Source organism: Neovison vison, chromosome 1 (assembly GCF_020171115.1).
Source record: "Neovison vison isolate M4711 chromosome 1, ASM_NN_V1, whole genome shotgun sequence".
In the NCBI taxonomy this organism is placed as follows: Eukaryota; Metazoa; Chordata; class Mammalia; order Carnivora; family Mustelidae; genus Neogale; species Neogale vison.
In genome coordinates this window covers 102357676-102378176 of record NC_058091.1, presented here as the reverse complement: position 1 = coordinate 102378176, position 20501 = coordinate 102357676, and the positions used below count along the sequence as shown (strand labels likewise).

General features: G+C 38.1%; 1 protein-coding gene across 26 annotated transcripts in view; it reads left to right on the top strand.

The window, feature by feature from the left end:
* Positions 1-20501, top strand: part of DST (dystonin) — a 471247-nt gene that overhangs the window by 401870 nt on the left and 48876 nt on the right. For all 26 annotated transcript variants that reach the window (XM_044253404.1, XM_044253203.1, XM_044253186.1 and 23 more), the window contains 7 exons: positions 579-820; positions 1738-1944; positions 12642-12761; positions 12945-13052; positions 14855-15073; positions 18583-18786; positions 19924-20155. In XM_044253404.1, the coding sequence (XP_044109339.1) occupies positions 579-820; positions 1738-1944; positions 12642-12761; positions 12945-13052; positions 14855-15073; positions 18583-18786; positions 19924-20155 (1332 nt within the window). The remainder of the gene's footprint in view (positions 1-578; positions 821-1737; positions 1945-12641; positions 12762-12944; positions 13053-14854; positions 15074-18582; positions 18787-19923; positions 20156-20501) is intronic.

The window sequence follows — 20501 nt, the reverse complement described above, 5'->3', positions numbered from 1 at the left end:
GTGCAGATGAGTTTACTATTTTTAACTTGTATAAACATGCACACACCATGCATGTGTCCCACATACACACACATGGGCATGCATACATACACATAGTCCAGGCACCGTTCTGAACACTTCGCAAATAAACTCATTGAATTTTTATCATGACCTTATGAGGTGGATTCTGTTCTTACCCCTATGTAATGATGCATAACCAGGGGAACAGAGAGGTTCTTACACATGGTAACAAGCCACAGAGCCAGTGTTTGAACACAAGCAGTGTTTAGCCCCTCTGCTTGAAAACCAAAAATGCCGTGTAGTTAGATGCAAAGATGATGCCTTCATGTAACTGAGGCTCTGTAGCCCTTTCCAACTTTATAGTTATGTTTTCAGAGCTGTTGAGATTTGCCAAAAGTCCTGGGAGAAAGGTTAAAACATGGAAAAAGGTTTCTCTTGGGTCAGATCATCTTTGGGAAAATGTCCCGCCTTTTTTTTTCCCCCTCCCTAGAAAAATCTCATCAGTGTACAATAATATCTGAGGAAACCCTCTCTCTACCTTTTCTTTCTGGAGATCTAACATGCCTTTGAAATTTTAGGTGATGAAGTTTTAATAATTCAAGATAAATTGGAAGCCATTAAAGTGAGGTACAAAGACATTACGAAATTGAGCACGGATGTAGCCAAGACTCTGGAACAGGCCCTGCAGCTCGCGAGGCGGCTGCACTCCACGCGTGAGGAGCTCTGCGCCTGGCTGGACAGGGTGGAGGTGGAATTACTTTCCTATGAGACGCAGGTCCTGACGGGAGACGCAGCAAGCCAAGCACAAGCGAGGCAGAAAGTACGCTCTCATCTATGCGTTTTGATCTGTGGGTTCTCTTTTGGGGAGATAGTCTCGGGTCATTCCTAACAGACTGGAGGATGCCTCCATGGGTGAGGACCCGAGAGAAACTGGCAGCAAATCCATGGTTTAGAACTTTCAGGAACCCAGAGAGGATCACAGTGCATCATAATTTGTTTCAAGTCTTATGGTTGGGAGTATAGTTTATTACACAAGAGACAGAATGATGAAAACAGAGAGGAAGAAAATAAAGAAGGAAAATGATTGTTTTAGACATACACGTAATTGCTTAGAGTAACCATATTTTTCTAAGATAGATGCACAACATGAGGTAGCTTTTCTCCTTGTACTGCAGAGGTGGTGTTCTGTCATGGTAATGGTTCTTCTCTTCAGAGAGAACCTCTGTTTTTATCAACCCTGAAGTTGATAAAGGAAGTGTGATCACGTGGGGTGAAAGGGAGTTGGGGAGGTCGGGCTCACAGAGCCTGTCATGATTCAGCTGGAATGATGAAAGCCAGTATGTTCTCATCTTGAGGGTCACTTCAGTTCTGGCTTGGACTTTCCTCTTTATTTTACTTTTCTGGTATCTGATTACTGAGAAGTTACCAGAAGGCAAAGAATAATACGTGCCATCTTACTTGGTTTTATTTCCCAAATTTTAAACATTTATATTAAAGTTCAAAGATAAACTCTTTGCCATGTTGACCAGTGAATTGTTCTTTGGAACTCCTCAGGAAACACTTTCCTTTTTACAGAATAGCTTTAAATAACAAAGGTTTCTAGAACTTAACTGGGCAACCAGGGCCTGGCACTATTGGCTTGCAAAGGACTTTAGGGCCAATGACAGGGAAAGGAAAAGCCTGTTTACTCTTGAGCAGTACCCCCAGATTTGTATGTTTTCTTAATTCTGTCTTCAGGAACTGAAAAAGGAAGCAAAGAACAGCAAAGCCTTGTTGGACTCCCTTAACGAAGTGAGCAGTGCTTTACTGGAGCTGGTACCATGGAGGGCAAGGGAAGGACTTGAAAAAATGGTGGCCGAGGACAATGAGCGCTACCGATTAGTGAGCGACACCATCACTCAAAAGGTGGAAGAGATCGATGCCGCCATTCTGAGATCCCAGCAGGTAGGGACGCATGGTTTGTTGTCCCGGCAATAAATTCTCCCTAGTTGTTCTCTGAGCCTTTACCTGAACAAAGATTACTATTCACAGTGTTCCCACTCATTTGTTATGCTTCAAAAATGAAAGGAGGGGTTTGAAAAGAATTCGTGTGCCTTGGACATGGGAGTGCCAGGCAGGGCACTGCTAATCTGTACATTGTTTAACAGCCATCTGTCTGGCCTCACTGTATCCCAGACTTAGCCTTTACCAAATCATTCACTGGGAAGACCAGCCCCGCTTTCCAAACAGAGTGCTTTTTGCCTCCATGTATGTGAATTGCTAATGCTAATTTTATGCCTTGGCTAAGTCTGATCTGTCTGTGAGTAAATATTTTGAGTTTTCATCTAAGTCAGTATTAGCGGCTCATTTCCATGCAGCTATGGTGGAGAAAGGCTATATTCTTTCTGCAAAGGAAGCAGTGGTGTGTTGATGATGTGTGTTTTCTGGAGACGACTGTAGGCGGAGAACAACACTTTCTGACCTGTGTGTGACTCATGCAGAGTCTGTAGTTCTGGAGAGTTTTATGGGCACCCAGCTCTCACCCCAGCTCCCTCAGAAACCTGTGGGCAATGAGTGGGGTCCTGGGGACAGAAGTTTAGAAGACATGTTTCAATGAACTTCTATGGAGTATCCAGACTGTTTACATTAAGTCCTCAGAATCTCACTGCAGACTTGCTGTGGCAGGGTTAGTGCACTCTTACAGTGTACTGTAGAGCAGAGCTATGGAAGGTCCATAACTAAGCTTCTCCTAATGCGTGCCAGAAGCAAGAAACACAAATCATGCAGATTGTGTGGAAGCGTCCGGAATTAATTTCTGAAGGTTGCTGTAAAGGTGTAACTTATATATTGTTATCTATCCTCATTTATGTGGCACAGTGCTTCCCTCCTCCTGTCCGTGCCATGCTCTGGAGTCACAAAAGCTGATGAAAAACCATGACAGCAAAAGGTCTGCCTAAAAAAGTTTTTGTGAGGGAAAGCATTCATGCCTGAGGAATGTATCTGCATGACTTCTGTTTTCCAAGTTTGGCACAGTTTCTGTGCCTCCTTATGACAAGAAAATAAATGCATTTATTTGTGAAGTTATTCAGCTATAGGAAAATACTGAATTTTTTTTCACCAAAACTGGTATCAGTATTTCAGAATTGGCACTGAAGATTTCTTAAATAGCAAGACAAATATTCCGTACACCTGGAGTATGATTTTTCTTGAGAAGTTGACTATGGCTGGTCAGTTCACTGAAGTAAGACTGTAATGAGGGCAAGATGGCAGGTGGAGCTTTATAGGTTAGTGATCTTGGTGATGTGCTCATGTCATCAACTGTAGTTCAATTCTTTTCAAGGTTAGCAGGTATTTTCTGAAGTAACCAAGTCAGTATATGTCCCAAACATATGTCATTTGGAAAAATAACAGTTACTGTTTGTTTGTTCTTTTCTTTTTCTGATAAAATCATTTGCTATGGAAAATTTTAAAATTTTCTGAAAGAATACAGAAAACTCTTGGAAGGAAGAATGTGTGTAAATAATATGATCACTAGCTTTCTAGTCTTCCTTCCGAGAGAGAGAGAGAATGTATGTAGTAGTAAGGTAGGTCACACAGCTAAAGTTAATGCTGTTTTCTCATTGTTCGCACGTATTTATTCTGTATTCACATGTGCATTCCTTTGAAATGCCTGCAAGTCTGTCCAGTGGAATACTTCCAGCAGTAAAGAAAATCTGTAAAATGTACTTAAGACATCAAAAAAAAAAAATTGAAATCTTCCCACTATGCTGAAGAGATATGCTTTTTGAGTGGGAAGAACATGTGTGGTGAAAGCACTTGTCTGTGATCCCAAAAGCTGGTACATGCTGGAGTTGGACCCAGATTTAATCCAGATCTCATTCTACTCATTGTGGTGCCTCCTAACAAATTATGTAGAGAGGAGAAATCCTGAGGGGTGGTGTAATTTTTTTTCTAACCTCCTCCAATAATCTGAAGAAAGGTGCCATTATCACAGCAAAAGGGAAGTATGTAATAAAAGCATCTCCATCTACAAGGACCGTGAGCCAGGAGAGTACAGTGCTGACAGGATATGAAATTACCATTCTCTAGGAGAATTTAAAAACGAATTTGGTACCTGTTTTTCTGGTTTGGCAAAGGTTTAGTTTTGTACCCAAAAGAATGGTTTCTAAACTTACAATTTTCAAGTTTATAAAGGAGCTTAATAAATCACTGAAGTCCTTTCGTGACTTTTCCCATTTATAAATGTTTGGAATTAGGACCAGAGTACAGTTGATACTAAAATATTTGTTTTCTGTTTACGCAATGATAATACATCCATGCACTATAAGAGATGATGCAAAAACATCTTGAGATTTGGATGTTAGCCACATATTTTGTACTGTTTTATGGCGTATAAACAAATCATGTACTGTTCTGTGTTTCTCCTCCTCTGAAACCCTGGACATGATCTAACCACCGTCCATCTTTTCGGACATACCCGTAGTCACATACAGTTGGTTTTAGTAACTGCTAATCCTTTCCATGTCCCTACCTTCAACATACCCACACCCACAGGTTAATGGGGTAAGGATATGTGTCTTGAACATGACTTGTTCATTTTTAAATATATATTTAATGCTTTGCTTTATAATTAGCTAGCTAGATTAACTAGATTTTAAATAACTGAATGTTTTGTTTCCAGGCAAATTTCTATTAAAGTGTTTCACTCTGTGCCAGGCATTACAGTTGTTTATGTACAGATCTACCTCCTTTATAAGATTATCACTTGCTTTTTGGAATACAGCAGAAATATGAGGACGTTGTCAAGTGTCAGGCCACTATTACAGAGTATATTGACTTCCAGACACCCCTAAGAAAGATGTCCAGGAAAACATGGAAAGAATTAGCTTGAAAAGGAAAGGGAAGGATGCATACAGATACCTGCTAATTAGCATGACTTTGTAACAGCCCTCTATTAATATAGTTTTTAAGAAAAGTCCTGATTTGATATGTTTTTTTTTTTTTTTAATGTTACTCCTATATCATGGTAAGTTTTGAAGACATTTGTCACTGAATTTTGAAATCTTAGAGCCCGGTGGTAGAACTCTGTGTAAATGTGAGTAGTATTTATTGCTACTTGAGAAATAATCAAACTGCCTCAATTATGGGCTAAGGAGCAAGGACTGTATGCATCTGACGCTACAGATTGACAGGCATTGACCTTCTGAAGAGAACAGTCTTTTTTTTTTTTTTTACAATTTCATTTATTTATTTGAGAGAGAGAGTATGCAAATGGGTGGGGAGGGAGGAACAGAGGGAGAGGCAGACTCCCTGCTGAGCATGGAGCCCAATGCAGGGCTCCATCTCACGATCCTGAGACCCTGAGATCTCGACCTGAAGGAAAACCAAGGGTCAGATGCCCAACTGACAGAGCCACCCAGGCACCCCAAGAGCATTCTTTTTTATAAGAATTAGGCCCATTCATTATTTTTAGGAAAAGTCTGAGCAGAACGAGGCAACTTAGTGAATAGTGGTGGTTAGCTTTATAAACAAAGTGAAACATCTGCATCCTTCTCATAATACATAAGGTCAACTGAGTTAGCACCTGTATGTGGTTTTGCATGTTAAACCTGTGTATAATAACATAGTTTTGTTGCTTTTTTTCCCTCTAATTGCAAACTGAACCAAATGAGCAAGGTGGTAAAGGGGGAAGGCACTTTCATTTAAAAGATGTATAGACTTGTAGCCTGAAGTCAGACCCTTGTCATTGTTTAAATTTCAGAGCAGTTCATTGTCCTTTGCCTCTTACCAATATACACAGTTGTCAGAAGTTGCTTAAAATGGGTGTGTTTCACCGGGTCTGGGAATCTCAGGCATTCCTCAACAGTTCTGATTGCTTGTCTTATTTTAGTGGCCGCAATGACCCCTTTATATTAAAGACACGTAGGTTTGTGATTTGGGAGCAGTTAAAATAAGCAGGTCATTGGTTTATTAGGAATCAGCCTTGGAGAAAAATAACACCTGTTTATTTCTTCTAAAGAAGTAGAAGGAAACCTCCCCCACGGAAGTGAGATTTGTTTTGACCCTCCAGGTGTTGGGGATGGGAAAATATGGGCTGTGTTATGAATAATGCAGAGCAAAATGGAAGGAAATACGAACGAAAAGAAAGTGATAAGATCCTCAGCCAGGGGAAGGGAGTAAAAGATGTCCTTGGAGTTAAGGTTCACTTATCATTTTGCCTTTCTCAAACCTCTTCCCACTTTAGAGAAATTTTCTAGATAAATACAAAAGAAGTTTGTCAGAGATTGGAGAAATATTTAAAGAAGAAGTTAAAACGTACTATTGACTTAGGGTATTTGGGCCATTTTCGGTGAAATCACATGAATATTTTGAGTTCATGAAGCCCAGACTGTAGACCAGCACAAGTGATACATAACATGGCAACTAGACGCACAGTCCCTGGGGTCAGGCCACTTTGCTTAATCTCTGGAAAGTCAGATAACTTCTCTCTGCCTCAGTTTTCTCAACTGTGGATGGGGTTAATGGTAATGCCCAGCTTATGCCATTGTGTCAGGATTAAAGATGATATTGAGTGTAAAGCACTTAGCGTGTTCAGTAAGATCCTGGCCATTATTGTTTTAGACTGTTTTTCAGGAATATTTAGAGATAGCCAATTAAAATATCTCTTACTATCAGGGCACCTGACTGGCTCAGTGAGGGGTACATACAGCTCTTGATCTTGGGGTTGTGCTTTCAAGCCCCACAATGGATATAGAGATTGCTTAAAGAATAAAAACCTCCTAAAAATTGTTTTTCATTATCTTGTTGGAAATTCTTGAACTACTAGTTCAACTGTAATAGGAGTTAGAGTAGGTCAGTGGTTAGACTCCACTAATAATACCTAATAAAGTATTTCCCAGAATGCAATTATGGATGGTAAGATTATCTACAATGTATTTGAAATTAATTTTTGCTATTTGAGTAAGCTGTGAACAAATTTATTAAAATTTGGTCTAGTAAACTTGCTCTCCATATTGCTCACATTGTAAAATAAACAGCTTTTATGGTCTATTAGAAAAGCACACAGAGAGTCATTTGAAAGATTCATAGGCCTAAATAAAATGCCTTGCTTTACTGCAGATTGCTTCGTGAAGACCCTGTGGCTGTTCTGTTTGTTGCTGGACAATAAATATTTGCTAATTTAATGAAAAAATTTCTCAAAAGACAGAAGGGAAATCTCTGCTTGAAGTCTTGTTTTCTTTTAGCAGAGCAAATATTTGCCTTGGTCGAAGAAACAGTGTTTGAGTTTCAGCTATCCATTTTGGCAACTTAAAGTGTATCATCACACTGTTTTTCACTGGATCCCCCTTTTTTTAAGGAGAGAGAGAGAAAAATAGATTTAAACTAATATTGACACTAACAGCCTGACTTTATTTCTTGGGACTGTCGTATAAGTGCTAAAAATAGCCCGATTACAAACAAGCAGGGTGGTGTGTCACTTTATTTTTTTAGGGGTCAGTAGAGAAAAAAACTCCTTACTGTTAAATTTTATTCAGGTTATTTTGCAGCACTTGCACTCGGGTACAAAGGCCTGGACTATTTTGCTCAGTTTTGTACTCTTTAAGTGAATCACATAATAAACTTTTATTTTGAAGTTTCATCGTGTATGGCTTGAAAGCTTGTGAACCATTCATAGAAGACCCTTGTACTTGTTTTTCATGAGGATTTCTTTTTCTACATCTGAAGCTTCCAAATTAGTGGACGTTTTTCTTCTTCTTCTTTTCTTTTTCCTTTTTTTTTTTTTTTTGACAGAGAGATGGAGAGCCCAAGGGACACGGAGTCCCTCGTGGGACATGAGGGAGAGGGAGAAGCAGGCTCTCCACTGAGCGGGGAGCCCAATATGGGGCTGGATCCCAGGACCCTGGGATCATGACCTGAGCCGAAGGCAGCTGCTAACTGACTGAGCCACCCAGGCGCCCCTATTCTTTTTTTTTTTTTTTTTTTACAATTTTATTTTTAAGTAATCTCTACCCTCAGTGTGGGGCTTGAGCTCACAAGCTTGAGACCAGGAGTTATGTGCTCCACTGACAGAGCCAGGCAGGTACCCCCCAAGTTTTTTTCTTTTTCACATTGATATTTTATTGCTAACTAATGAGTAGTTCCATTTGAAACTAAGTGACATTGTAAAAATTATTGATGAAGATAGAATTTTTTAAAGAGGGAGAGGTGGAGCAAAGACAAAGGGAGAGAGAGAGTCTTTTTTTTAAATAATTTTTTTTATTTTTTATAAACATTTTTTTTTTTTTATAAACATATATTTTTATCCCCAGGGGTACAGGTCTGTGAATCGCCAGGTTTACACACTTCACAGCACTCACCAAAGCACATACCCTCCCCAATGTCCATAACCCCACCTCCCTTCTCCCAACCCCCCCCCAGCAACCCTCAGTTTGTTTTGTGAGATTAAGAGTCACTTGTGGTTTGTCTCCCTCCCAATCCCATCTTGTTTCATTTGAGAGAGAGAATCTTAAGCAGGCTCCATGTCCAGCATCCCTAAGATTGTGACCTGAGCCAAAATCGAGTCAGACACTTAACCAACTGAGCCACCAAAGCACCTCAAGATAGAATTTTTCAGGTGTTTTTCAAGATTCTTTCTGGAATCCACACTGTTCTGATTTGTCCCAGTAGCAGAAAAAGTAACGAATCAACGAAAAAACATGTCTTAATACTACTGTCTGCAAAACCGTGAGCCCCTTCAATAAATTTTATGGAAAATGTGGCTTTGCTAAAAAAAAGAATGTATAATATTATGGGAAATACAGGAAAAATAAATAATTCTATTGGAATATACACATGTACACAGTTGTTTCAGAAGTACTGCCCTTTTAAGGGAGCTCACTCTGAGGGCTAAAACTCTGAATTTCTGTCGGGACCAACGTTAGCATGTCTGTGATCCTCTTCAGTGTGTGACACTTGAAGGAAAATTCTGATCAGCAGGTATGATAGTGTGACTGCTGCCCAGATCCTATATTTGTCTTAAAGCAGCCTGACTCTGCATCATTTTTTGGGGAGATGTTGGTTTATATTCAGATTTTGTGCTGGTAGCATGTGTAGAGGTTGTTCGGGAAAGGTCTGTTAAGCCCTATTTTCCCTTTCATATCCTTATGCAGTTGAGTTTTTAAGGTAAATGTAAGACTTATTTTTACCCCTATTAAATGTCTGGCTTGGACCCATTATTCAAATGGTTATCTAAACTTTTTTTCTATTCTGAACTGTTGACTAAAAGAAATTGACCTGCAAATAGCTTCAGTATTTATTTACTTATTTGCAAATTTATTTAACTCATGTCGCAAAGGTGAAAACAAGTGGGTCCATGGCATATAGAAAAAAAAACTGTAATAATAACTTATATTACTATTATGTATTCTTTACTTGTAAAATTTGTTATTTTTTTCTTATAAGATTGAAAGCATAATAGTACTCTTAATCAGTGCTATTCATGTTTGTGCCAGTTCATGACTGACGGGTTATTTCCTTATAATGAAGGGAAGTCCACTGATAAGCTTGGCAAATATTATTAAAAAATAAATTATACCCCATGGTGATGAGGGTCTAGCAAAACTCTCCTTGTGGGATTATAAATTGGCACATCCCATCTGAAGGGCTGTTTGGTGTAGTATAAATCTAAAAGAAAATGCGAATAAGAACTCAGATGAGAGGTTCACCATGCAGAATTGTTGTTGTCATTTTTAATTAACTTTTTAAAAGATAATTGTAGATTCACATGCAATTGTAAGAAATAATGTAGGGATGATCTCATTGTACCGTTTACCTATTTTCCTCAAGGGTAGTATTTTGCAAAATTATAGCACAGGATCACAAGCAGGATGTTGACATTGATGCAGTCAAGATACAAAAGATTTCATCACCACAGGACTACCTCATGCTGCTCTTTTATAGGCTCCCACCTCTACCTCTCCTTACTCCTGGCAACCACAAACTTTCTGTACTTCATTTCTAGAATGGTTGAGTACTTTTTGGGACAGCTTCTTTTTCTTCTCCTTCTTAGACTCCAGTGACAGGAATGTTAGATCTTTTATTGTAGTTCCACAGGTCTCTGAGGTTCTGTTGATTTTTTTTTTTTCCCAATCTATTTTCTCTTACTCAGATTGGGTAATTTCTGTTCTGTCTTCTGCTTCACTGACTCATTCCTCCATGCCCTTCATTGATCTCACCCACCAAGCTTATTTGTTATTATAAATTTAAGTTCTAAAATTTCCATTTGGTTCTTTACATAGCCTCTTTTCTTTGCTGAGACTGTTTTGTTGTTAAGGTCTTCTCTAATTTTTCATTCATTTCAGCTGTGTTTGGAAGTGCTCAGTGAGGCATTTTTATCATGGCTGCTTTCACATTGTTGTGAGACAGTGCTAACATTTCTGTCCTCTCTTTACTGGTGTCCATTGATTATCTCTCTTTAGTTCCGTTGGAGGTCTTCTTAGTTCTTGCTGTGAAGTCATGAATTTTGGGTCTTAATTAAACTTTCTGTTTTGATTGACTTCCTTTGGCACCTCTCTGGCAGAAGAAGGCAGGGGTGCTACCAGGTGGAAGAGCTCCACGTTCCCCACTCAGCCCCTCATGATACCTAATGTGGGTGTTCCCCATATCTGCTGTCTGGGAGTGGGAGTTGTACTTCAGTTCTCTGAGCAGCCTTTCCCACACCTCAGTGAGGGTGACTACTTTAACCACTAAGTGGTGGTGAGCATCCTGACTCTCCACTAGGCCTTCCCTGACACCACACCAGAGGAGATGGAGAGGGGCAACTCATTACTGCGTGGGGGGCTCCCGACATCCTTTCTATGGACTGTGGGGGGCAGGAACCTTGTCAATGGCCAGTGGGAACTAAAGTTCTGGCTCCCTACTTGGCCCTCTCTTGATATCACCAGCAGTGTCCGCAGCTTGTCCTGTTGCTCGTGAGGATGAAAATCTAGGCCTTTCTTGGCTTGAGTGTGGGTGACAGCTTCTGTTCTGTGGTGTATAGACAGAGTGGCTATTGTTTAAATGTTCTCTTGCTGGGGTGCCCCTTTCTTGGTCATTTGGCTGAGAGAGCAGTCTTTTCTTGGGGTTTTTGTCTGTGCCTCTCATTGTTTCTGGGTTGCACTTTCTCCAGTATCCAGTGCAGGATACGTGAGGCAAGAAAAAAAAACCCAGAGAACTAACCACTGTGTTGTTCTTTGAGCGCCAAGGTCCACAGCAGTTCTGCTCTCTTCTCTTTCTTTTCAGTCTTCTCATGTATGTTTCGTATGCAGTGTACACAAATGTGTAATGCCCAGGATTTTTAGGTATACTTGCAAGGAACAGGGAAAAGTACATCTACTCCATCTGCCCAGGAGTCTGCACAGTGTCGCAGAGTGTTTCAAAAGTATGGATTATTTTCCAGTCTAGTATCTTATCTCTACCCTTCTCTCTCCTCACTTAGTTATCCCCTACCCCCCGTCTAGATTTCCAGGTTCTCTTGAAATATTAGAGAATTGAAAGCTCATGATGTCTGTTTCCCATGAAATCCTCCAACTGAGGCCACCGTTAGTTACCATTTCCCACTGGTGCTTGTGGGGGCACTCACCCACTTTGCTCATTTATGATAACTTCTTGCCTGGAAGGCACTGGCTTCTGTCTGATGCAGGGTATCAAAAATGTTCATGCTGTCTGACTTGATACTCAACTTCTAGGAATCTATCCTAAGGAACTAATTGGAGATGCTGTCAGAGATTTCTATTTATTACAGATTTGTTTATGTAATAGCAGAAAATACAGTGAGCCTAGATAAAAATATCCGAGTATGCTAGAATACAATGATATTACTTAAAATTCATTTAAAAGACTATGACATGGCAAGTGTTCATAATAAATGAAACAGCAGGATATGAAACTGTTTATACAGTCTTATCCTGGACTTTCATAAATCTTTTTCAACTTTTGGAATAAAATTCACTAAAATACCAACAGTATTAACTCCAGGTTTTAATGTTCTTCTGTATATTTTTCTGTACTATATGAATTTCTGCCATGAATTGTTAAGATCAGGAAAATGAAACCTCTTAGACAATTTAAGAATACTCTTGGAAGTGGTTTTTGCTGTTCTTAAATGAGATGTAAAAAAAATTATACGTGAGATATTTGGGGGTTTACTCTGCATAAAGGAACGTACTTTGCACATACATTTATGCACACATAATATGGTAAATACATGCGACTATTTCATGAGTTTTGCTACGAGTCCTGTATGTGGAGAGCAGGATGCCGCCTGCCTGTCATGTGGATTAAAGTGATGGGTGCCGTGATTGATGCAGCTATTGACTTCTGGAGCCGTTCAATTTGGGTAGCACTTTTAAGGAGAAGAGTTTTCTGATTACCTAAAAGAAGGCAACAGAGAGCGCTCCTAAAATCATTAACGCTGTGTTATGCATCCAGTGCCTTTGAAGAGCTTGTGTTTAATTACTCTGCTGGAAGTTCTCCTTTCTTTATGATTTTAGTCATCCTCATAAACTGTTTCAGGATGCCACGAAGAGAGAAGCTCAAATTTTCCGCTTGTGTCAGAATTAGGATATTTGAAAGAAATGTAGAGAAGTATTTTTCTGGCACCAGTTATAGGAACTTACTGACCTAAGTATTTATCTTTTGTTTAGTTTGACCAGGCAGCTGATGCCGAGTTATCCTGGATTGCTGAGACTGAAAAGAAATTGATGTCTCTGGGTGACATCAGGCTTGAGCAAGAGCAGACCTCTGCTCAGCTGCAGCTTCAAAAGGTGAATTTCCAATTATATCAGAATTATTTGTTAGTGTGGCCCCAAGTCTAGACAATGTGCTCGTATGATTTACTTTGCAAGACCCCTCTAGCATAACTTGGTATTTTTAATGACTTTGCCTGATTGTTTTCATTTTAGTCATACACTCTCTCTCTTCTTAATCTTTATTTTGGTAAATCACAGACATTCACCATGGAGATACTGCGACACAAGGATATTATTGATGAACTTGTTAAATCTGGACATAAAATCATGGCCACCTGCAGTGAAGAGGAAAAGCAATCAATGAAGGTATAATCTTGTCTGTGTGACTGGTGGTGAGACTCTTGAGTAAATGGCCTGCGTTAAGCTCTCAGTCCTAGAGAAGCACATTTCCTTTATCTACAGCTGCCATTTAGACCCCTAAATCATTAGATTTAAATAAAGCATTTTTCAAGCTTCTAGAGTGACAGTAAAAGGAATATTCCTTAAGGGAATCACCATGGGGACAATTTTTTTTTAAATAGGTGGTAATATTAAGGTTTGTGTCCTTGAATGACTGGCACACATTAGACATTCGATTAATGTTGGCTGTATTACTTACATTACTGTCAGTATAAACTGTTACTAGATATGTCAACTCTTGTTTATATGCTTCAAAATACCTCGTTTTCTCTAAGGCTGAGATCCATTCTGTATAAAATTTCAGTAAGTTGTATAGGAAAAACAATGAGCTGAATAATTAAGAAAGCATCTACTTTATGCATTTTTAATAATCTTTTAAATTGATGAAAAATCAGCCACAAGTAAAAATGTTTAGTTCCATTCAAATTCAGACATCTGAGCAGACTAAAGAAATTAATGTGTATGAATGCATCTGGTAGGAAAATATCCCACAGTAAAAAAAATTACATAAAAGTCTGTGCCTAAGATCACATTTCAGAGTAGGTGTTGCTTTTAAGGTATAGCATAGACAAAGGAATAGAATGTAACTGTATACTGGTACTTCTTCTTCTGTTTCTTCTGGAAATTTGCTCATTTGTAACTTAACATTTCCTTTATTATTTTTACAAAGATCTTGACATGAAAAATGCCGGTCTTGATGAAATAATTTCTGTGTCATTCTGGAGTTTATTAGATTACTATTGTGCTCTATCTTCTGCTCTTGGTTTATGATGTGAATTTATGCCATAATCTAGATCACTGTGACCAGCCCACAAAACATAGTGTAAAATATAATGTTCTACTCTGGTTCTAATATATGTAATTAATTTTGTTGACTAGTAGTTCATCTTACAATTTCATTTGTGAAAGATAGTCCTTGTTTTTGGCTACAAAGTAATGTTAATGTTGCTAGACTCATATGAGACCTGTTTTCCAACCTTAAAGGACCAACAAGACCTAGATGGATAGTTGAAGAATTTTGTTAATTATGTTTGGGAAGCTCAGTGTCTTATTCATAAACTTGAGGCTATTTATTTGTTTATATCTTGAGTTTTGTCACCTAGTATTTGGAGGTGGGGGTGGTTCTCTGTCATTAAATCCCATGATTTTTGATGTTGACATAAAAATCCATTGTGTGAAGAGACCATAATTTATTAGCTTAATCTCTAGTTGTTGTATTTTAAGATGTTTTCCACGTTTTTGCTATTTTTTTACATATATAAGGGGAAATTTTTTTAAATTGAGGCAAGAACACAACATTAGCATTTAGTAGAATATTATTCAACCTTAAAAAGGAAGGAAATCCTGCCATGTGCAACAATATGGATGAACCTGAAGGATCTTTTTTTTTTTTTTAAGGTTTTATTTTTAAGTCATCTCTACACTCAACATGGGGCTCAGACTTACAAACCTGAGATCAAGAGTCACATGCTTTACTGACTAAGCCAGCCAGGTGCCCCTTGAAGGGTCTTTTAAATTCTAATTAAAATGAAATTTTATACACAGAACTGGTTACAATCTAAATAGGCTTTAATGATTTATTCACTAAGCATACATTTATTGAGTACCTGCTTTGCACTAGGCATTTAGTGCTAGAAAAAGCATTCTGGAGTTCCTGAGGTCTTTGCCTGCTTGGCCAGCTGAACACATTTCATTCTCTTATTTTCTAGAAAAAACTGGACAAAGTGTTGAAGAACTATGATGCCATCTGCCAGGTGAACTCAGAGAGGTATCTACAGCTAGAAAGGGCACAGTCCCTGGTTAACCAGTTTTGGGAAACCTATGAAGAGCTTTGGCCATGGCTGACAGAAACACAAAGAATCATCTCTCAACTTCCTGCCCCAGCCCTTGAATATGAGACTCTAAGACAACAGCAGGAAGAGCATCGGGTAAGCTTGATATTAGAAGGTTGTTGTAATCCCCATTAGAAGAGAATCGTCACTGTGATGGTGTTTTTCAGTACATGTGCTGCCAAAGGGAGAACTGTCATGGTCCTTTTTAATGCAGTTCAGTGGCGATTTTAGCAATATCCTATTCTGGTCTGCACAGTTGTTTTCCTCAGAGTTGCTTACCTATTGTTTTCCGGGGTTACAGTGAGGAGACTCATTGTGTATGCCTTTAATTGTATCACAGCTTTCCTAGAGTGATTGGTATGAAGTATAAACCATTCTGGTACAAACTAATTTCCCATGTTAAAATGTTAGAGAAATATGCTTTTGAAGTACTTCCCATTTATGCATGTTGAATTGTTTTTAATTTACATATGTTGACTTAGTTTTATACTTCATATGTATTGGTTGGAGCCATCTAGAATATAAGCAAAGAGTAGGAATATATCAAAGCAGCATCATACAGACTAGACCACTGAGCTCGGAGGAGATGAACAATGTAACAATATGTCAAAGCACAAATAATGTAAAAGCTAGCTCAATGAAAAGGAAAAATGCTGAAGTATGAAGACAAGTTGTTTCCCCTTTTTTCTCACTGTTTTGATGGTTTTTGCTCCTATAATTATATATGAGTAAACTAGAGAGTGTATTTACATCTATAAATGCCTCATGTTTTAAACATAAATAAAATGGCATTATGAAGCCCTCATTTCAGCAGTTACTTTAATATTAACATCGCTTGAAATTTGGGAAGGGTTTGAGAGAGGGCTCAAGACTATCAGAAAAAATCTGGAGTTCTTGCTGTTTATAGACTTAGGAACCTAGTTGCTCTCTCCCAGATCTATACAAATTATACTCTGAGACTGTTCGTGTGTGTGTGTGTGTGTGTGTGTGTGTGCATGTGTGTGTGCATGCATGTGCAGAAAGTTTAACTTGGTATATTACATCATTGTTTGAAGGACATGACACGCTTCTTATTAATTTTGTTTATTGACTTTTTTAATCTACTGCCATTGAAGAATATCTCTGTTTACAAGAGCTTTAGTCAACACTTTAATGTAAAATGGAAATTTTACTGAGTTCTATCTACATCAGCAGGAGAAAGACTTAAAAATTATGAAGAATTGAATTTAATTTCGATATAAAGGTTTATTTGTGGCAGAAATCCTGATGCCTATCCACTGAATAACTTCTAATATAAAATGTTCTGCAGATTCCTTCTATTCTGAAGGGGGATTTGAGTAGCTATGCTTCTCCGTAATATCAGATAATGGAAAGGTTATTACTGAATTATTATTAAATTTCAAAATTGAATTTACTTTCTCTTTTTAGCATAACCTTTCAGCTGTCAAATTTACAGTTTCTTATATAAAGGAACTATAAAACTTTGTAGCCAAGTCTTCAAATTATTCAAAAAAATTATTCATAATATTTACAGCCTTCTAGAACAGCATTTCTTCTGTAGCTCCACAGCTTCATCTTGAGCTTCATTCTAATCAGGAATAAAAAATGGCTCCAAGAGCCAATTACTCTATGGTAGGTGTGTTGAGGTCACACTAAGTATGTATAACGTGAACGTGACTGGACTGTTATGAAATGATGTTGCCAAGAATCATTTTGTTACATCTGAGGCAAAAGACATCTCCTACTGGGCTCTTTCTTCACGCGTACCCCCAGGTAGACATCTAGTACTACTACACATCTAGAAGAGGAATGGCCTAAAAATGGGTCATCTCAGTAAGTCCCAAACTAAGGTGTCCTTTGGTGGTGCTGCACAAATGAGACCTTCCTAGATGCTGGGAAACTCGGGAAATCTCTCATTAAAGATCTCAAATGAGCAGAGATCTCTCATTTTACCCGAGAGTCTCTTGATAACTCCAAGTGTAAGCTGGTTTTCCAACCATGCCTTGCTGAGTAGTGAAACCAGAACATGTATACACATTCCTTTTTTGTGGGACTGTCTATTAGCTGATACTACCCTTACCACCTCCATTCTTTAAGGCAGCATTACTAGGTGGTCTAATAACAGAAAACAAAAATAAGAACATCTCAGCCTGGATCCCTCAGGAGCTAGATCGCAGACAGGACCCTCCCACATTCTCATGGGCAGCAGGTTAGATTTGGACCACCCCTGTTCTTTTTTTTTTTTTTTTTTTTAATTTTATTTATGTTTATTTAGTTCTTTTTTAAGAGTTTTGAGACGGCCTTCAGAAAAACTTCAAAAATAGTATTGGGGATTGTTGATGATGTAATGTACCAATTTCCATAGGGATTTTCAAAATAATTTATATGACTGATTTTTGTGAGCACTTTAAATAAAAATCTAGTTATGTGGCCATCTTGGTGATTCTTTTTGATGAATCTTAGAAATGAAACTATTTGTGAGAAGATTGGTAGCTTTTTTCTAGGCTATCTCTCCTGAATATAATTTCTCTCAGAGAAATTTTTGGTGGGGCCTGAGTAGCAAAATAGAAGGAGATACACCTTTTGGTGAGGGTAAGGAATTTCTGCTTATGGAACCTAATCACTAACATGGTACAAATGGAAGGTTCCTCAGTGCCACAAGGAAACCTGGAAGCAAAGATGGATGTGGCTTTGGATTTGGCCCAAGAGAAACTACTCAGTGGAGGCCCCAAGTTCTGTGGAGTATATTTATTCCAGATTTATTTGTCTCCCTATAAGGAATGGGGGCTCCACCTGGATTACACACACTCACTGGTGTAAATATCATCATCATTGTATCTCTTAATTAGATGACATCATGCAAAACGTGTCATATATTTTTCTTTAAATGGGCTTTACAAATAATGCTCATTATATAGCTGTGTATCTAATAGATTGATTACCCTGTAGCCTTTAGCATTTTAAAATAAATACAGATAGATTCATTTGTATGTATATATCATACATATCATATATGTACATAGAATAGATTTATACTTAGGTATATTTAAAGTAATGCATATGTGTACATCTTGTATTAGTTTAACTATATATAATTACAATGCCTTGTGGGCTTATATCCCCTTAACTTAACTTTATGTATAGTTTTTTTCTCCCTGCATTATGTCTACCCTCAGCTGAACTTCTTTCCTTTTCCTTCCTTCTCTTTCTTCCTTCCTCCACTTTAAATTTTTGCATTTATCCTGAGTGTATAGAAAGGGACTACCAAGAATTATGGCTTGGTTGCTATAGGTTGGGGATATAGTGATTTCATAATTCTTTTATGTAATATGACCCTTGTCCAAGTGAACTGCTCTTCATGGGAAAGGCAAAATGAACTGCGATTATTTCAGTCAACCAGCATTTGACATGACCAGACTGTTGTTTATTCTTTCTGTCAGGGCATCTCTTGCTGGCCAAGAGCAGTATGAGGCATCCTGTGTTAAATGCCTTGTGATGGGGAGGGTGTTTGGTGTTTCTTGCCAGCTGGATGCATTGGGCATGTAGACAGCTGTGATATGGAGGCGTGACCCTGAGATACTGAGAAGCTGTTTGGTTTGTTATAGCAACTGCGAGAGTTGATAGCCGAACACAAGCCTCATATAGATAAGATGAACAAAACTGGGCCACAGTTACTGGAATTGAGCCCAGGCGAAGGCTTTTCTATCCAAGAGAAGTACGTGGCAGCTGACACCCTTTACAGTCAAATTAAAGAGGATGTCAAAAAGCGGGCCGTGGCGTTGGATGAAGCTATTTCTCAGTCTACTCAGGTAATCATTTGCACCAGAAAGGTGATTGAGTTCTTCCAAACAGAAGAGCATGGAAACACATTTTCTTAGATCTTCTGATTAAAGTTCAAACAAAATTATTTCACTACATTAAATCTGAGTATGGATGTTTTGGCTCCTCAAAAGTGGTATTTGGTTGGTCCTTAAATTTCTTTACCTGCTGTAGATACAATGCAAAATAATTCTCAATGACTTAAGAAACATACGGTTTTCGTCACTGCCCAGATATTTAAAGAAGTGTCCACCCACAGTAGATGCCTCTGGGAGAGCTAAAAGAAAATGTCATTATCATTATTAACGAGACACTCCCAAGAAGGCAATAAGAAGAAAGACTGTGTGTACTGAGTAAGAAGGAAAAAAATACGAAGTTGGAAACTGGTATTTTTCCCTTTTGAAAATACTTTTTTTCGAGAAGTTGAATTTGAAATTACCAACAGATTTTCCATTTTCAGAGTTGGACTTTAATTGTTAGATGCACTAACATTAGAGTGGTCTGTTTTATGGAATCCTGAGTGATGATTCCTTTAATAGTGAAGGTAGTATAGAACTTGAGTGAGTTTTTATAACTTTGCTTTATTGTCTGTGGTACCTTTGCAGACAGATCTTTAAAATGCTTTCATGAATTTGATCATGTGTTTGAACATGAATGAAGTTTGAACATGAACTTCTGTTACAGTATCAGGGAGCCTTTTGTTTCTGTTTCGTTTTTAACGTTTTTCAGTACAGGAAATTTATATCTTAAGAAATACCTTTATTCTCATCAAAAATGTTCATGAATCTTATACTTAATAATATAATGTTTTAGGGTATCAAAGTAATGAGTAAAAAACAAAACAGTTTTGATAGAAAAACACACAGTTTATTGGACTTAATTTTTAAAATTCATTTAAATATGATAAAATGAAGTGATGGGTAAGACACTGATACCAGGTTGTCCAATTTTACATTAACCCATCCTGTTTGGTAACAAATACACTCAACTGGGTAGGTGTGTTAACAGACGATCGAAGATCTAATTCTTGATTGAGACATTAAATAGATGGGTTTTTTTCCATTTAAATTTCATTTTTGATATCACAAGTCTTTTCCCTATAAGTGATCCCTTTGATTTACTTCTAGTTCCATGACAAGATAGACCAGATCCTTGAGAGCCTGGAACGCATCGTGGAGCGTTTGAGGCAGCCACCTTCAATCTCAGCTGAGGTGGAGAAGATTAAGGAGCAGATCAGTGAGAATAAGAATGTGTCAGTGGACATGGAGAAGCTACAGCCATTGTATGAAACTCTTAAAAAGCGGGGAGAAGAAATGATCGCAAGATCTGAGGGCACTGACAAAGACATATCTGCCAGAGGTAATAATTTCAGAATAAGGAAACAATTGAGCTTTACTTTTAAAATAAATCTAAATGTTCATGCTGTTTACTGACAGTAAATTGCATAATAATTTTAGAAAAGGTATTACCCGTGGGGTTGAAGGGCTGTGTACATAAATCCCTCGTTTGTGTTTTCCTGTGTTTGTGGGATCAGTTACAGATACAACGTGCCATTATGCAAAAGCCATGTGTTCTCTGGGACTTTTAAACCAGATGTTTAAAGGATGGTGCTAATAACACCAAATCTAGGGTTTTTTTTTTTTCCCCTCATTACTAATCACACACTACTTTACAGAATGGGTACCCCAGAATGGGTAGTCCCATA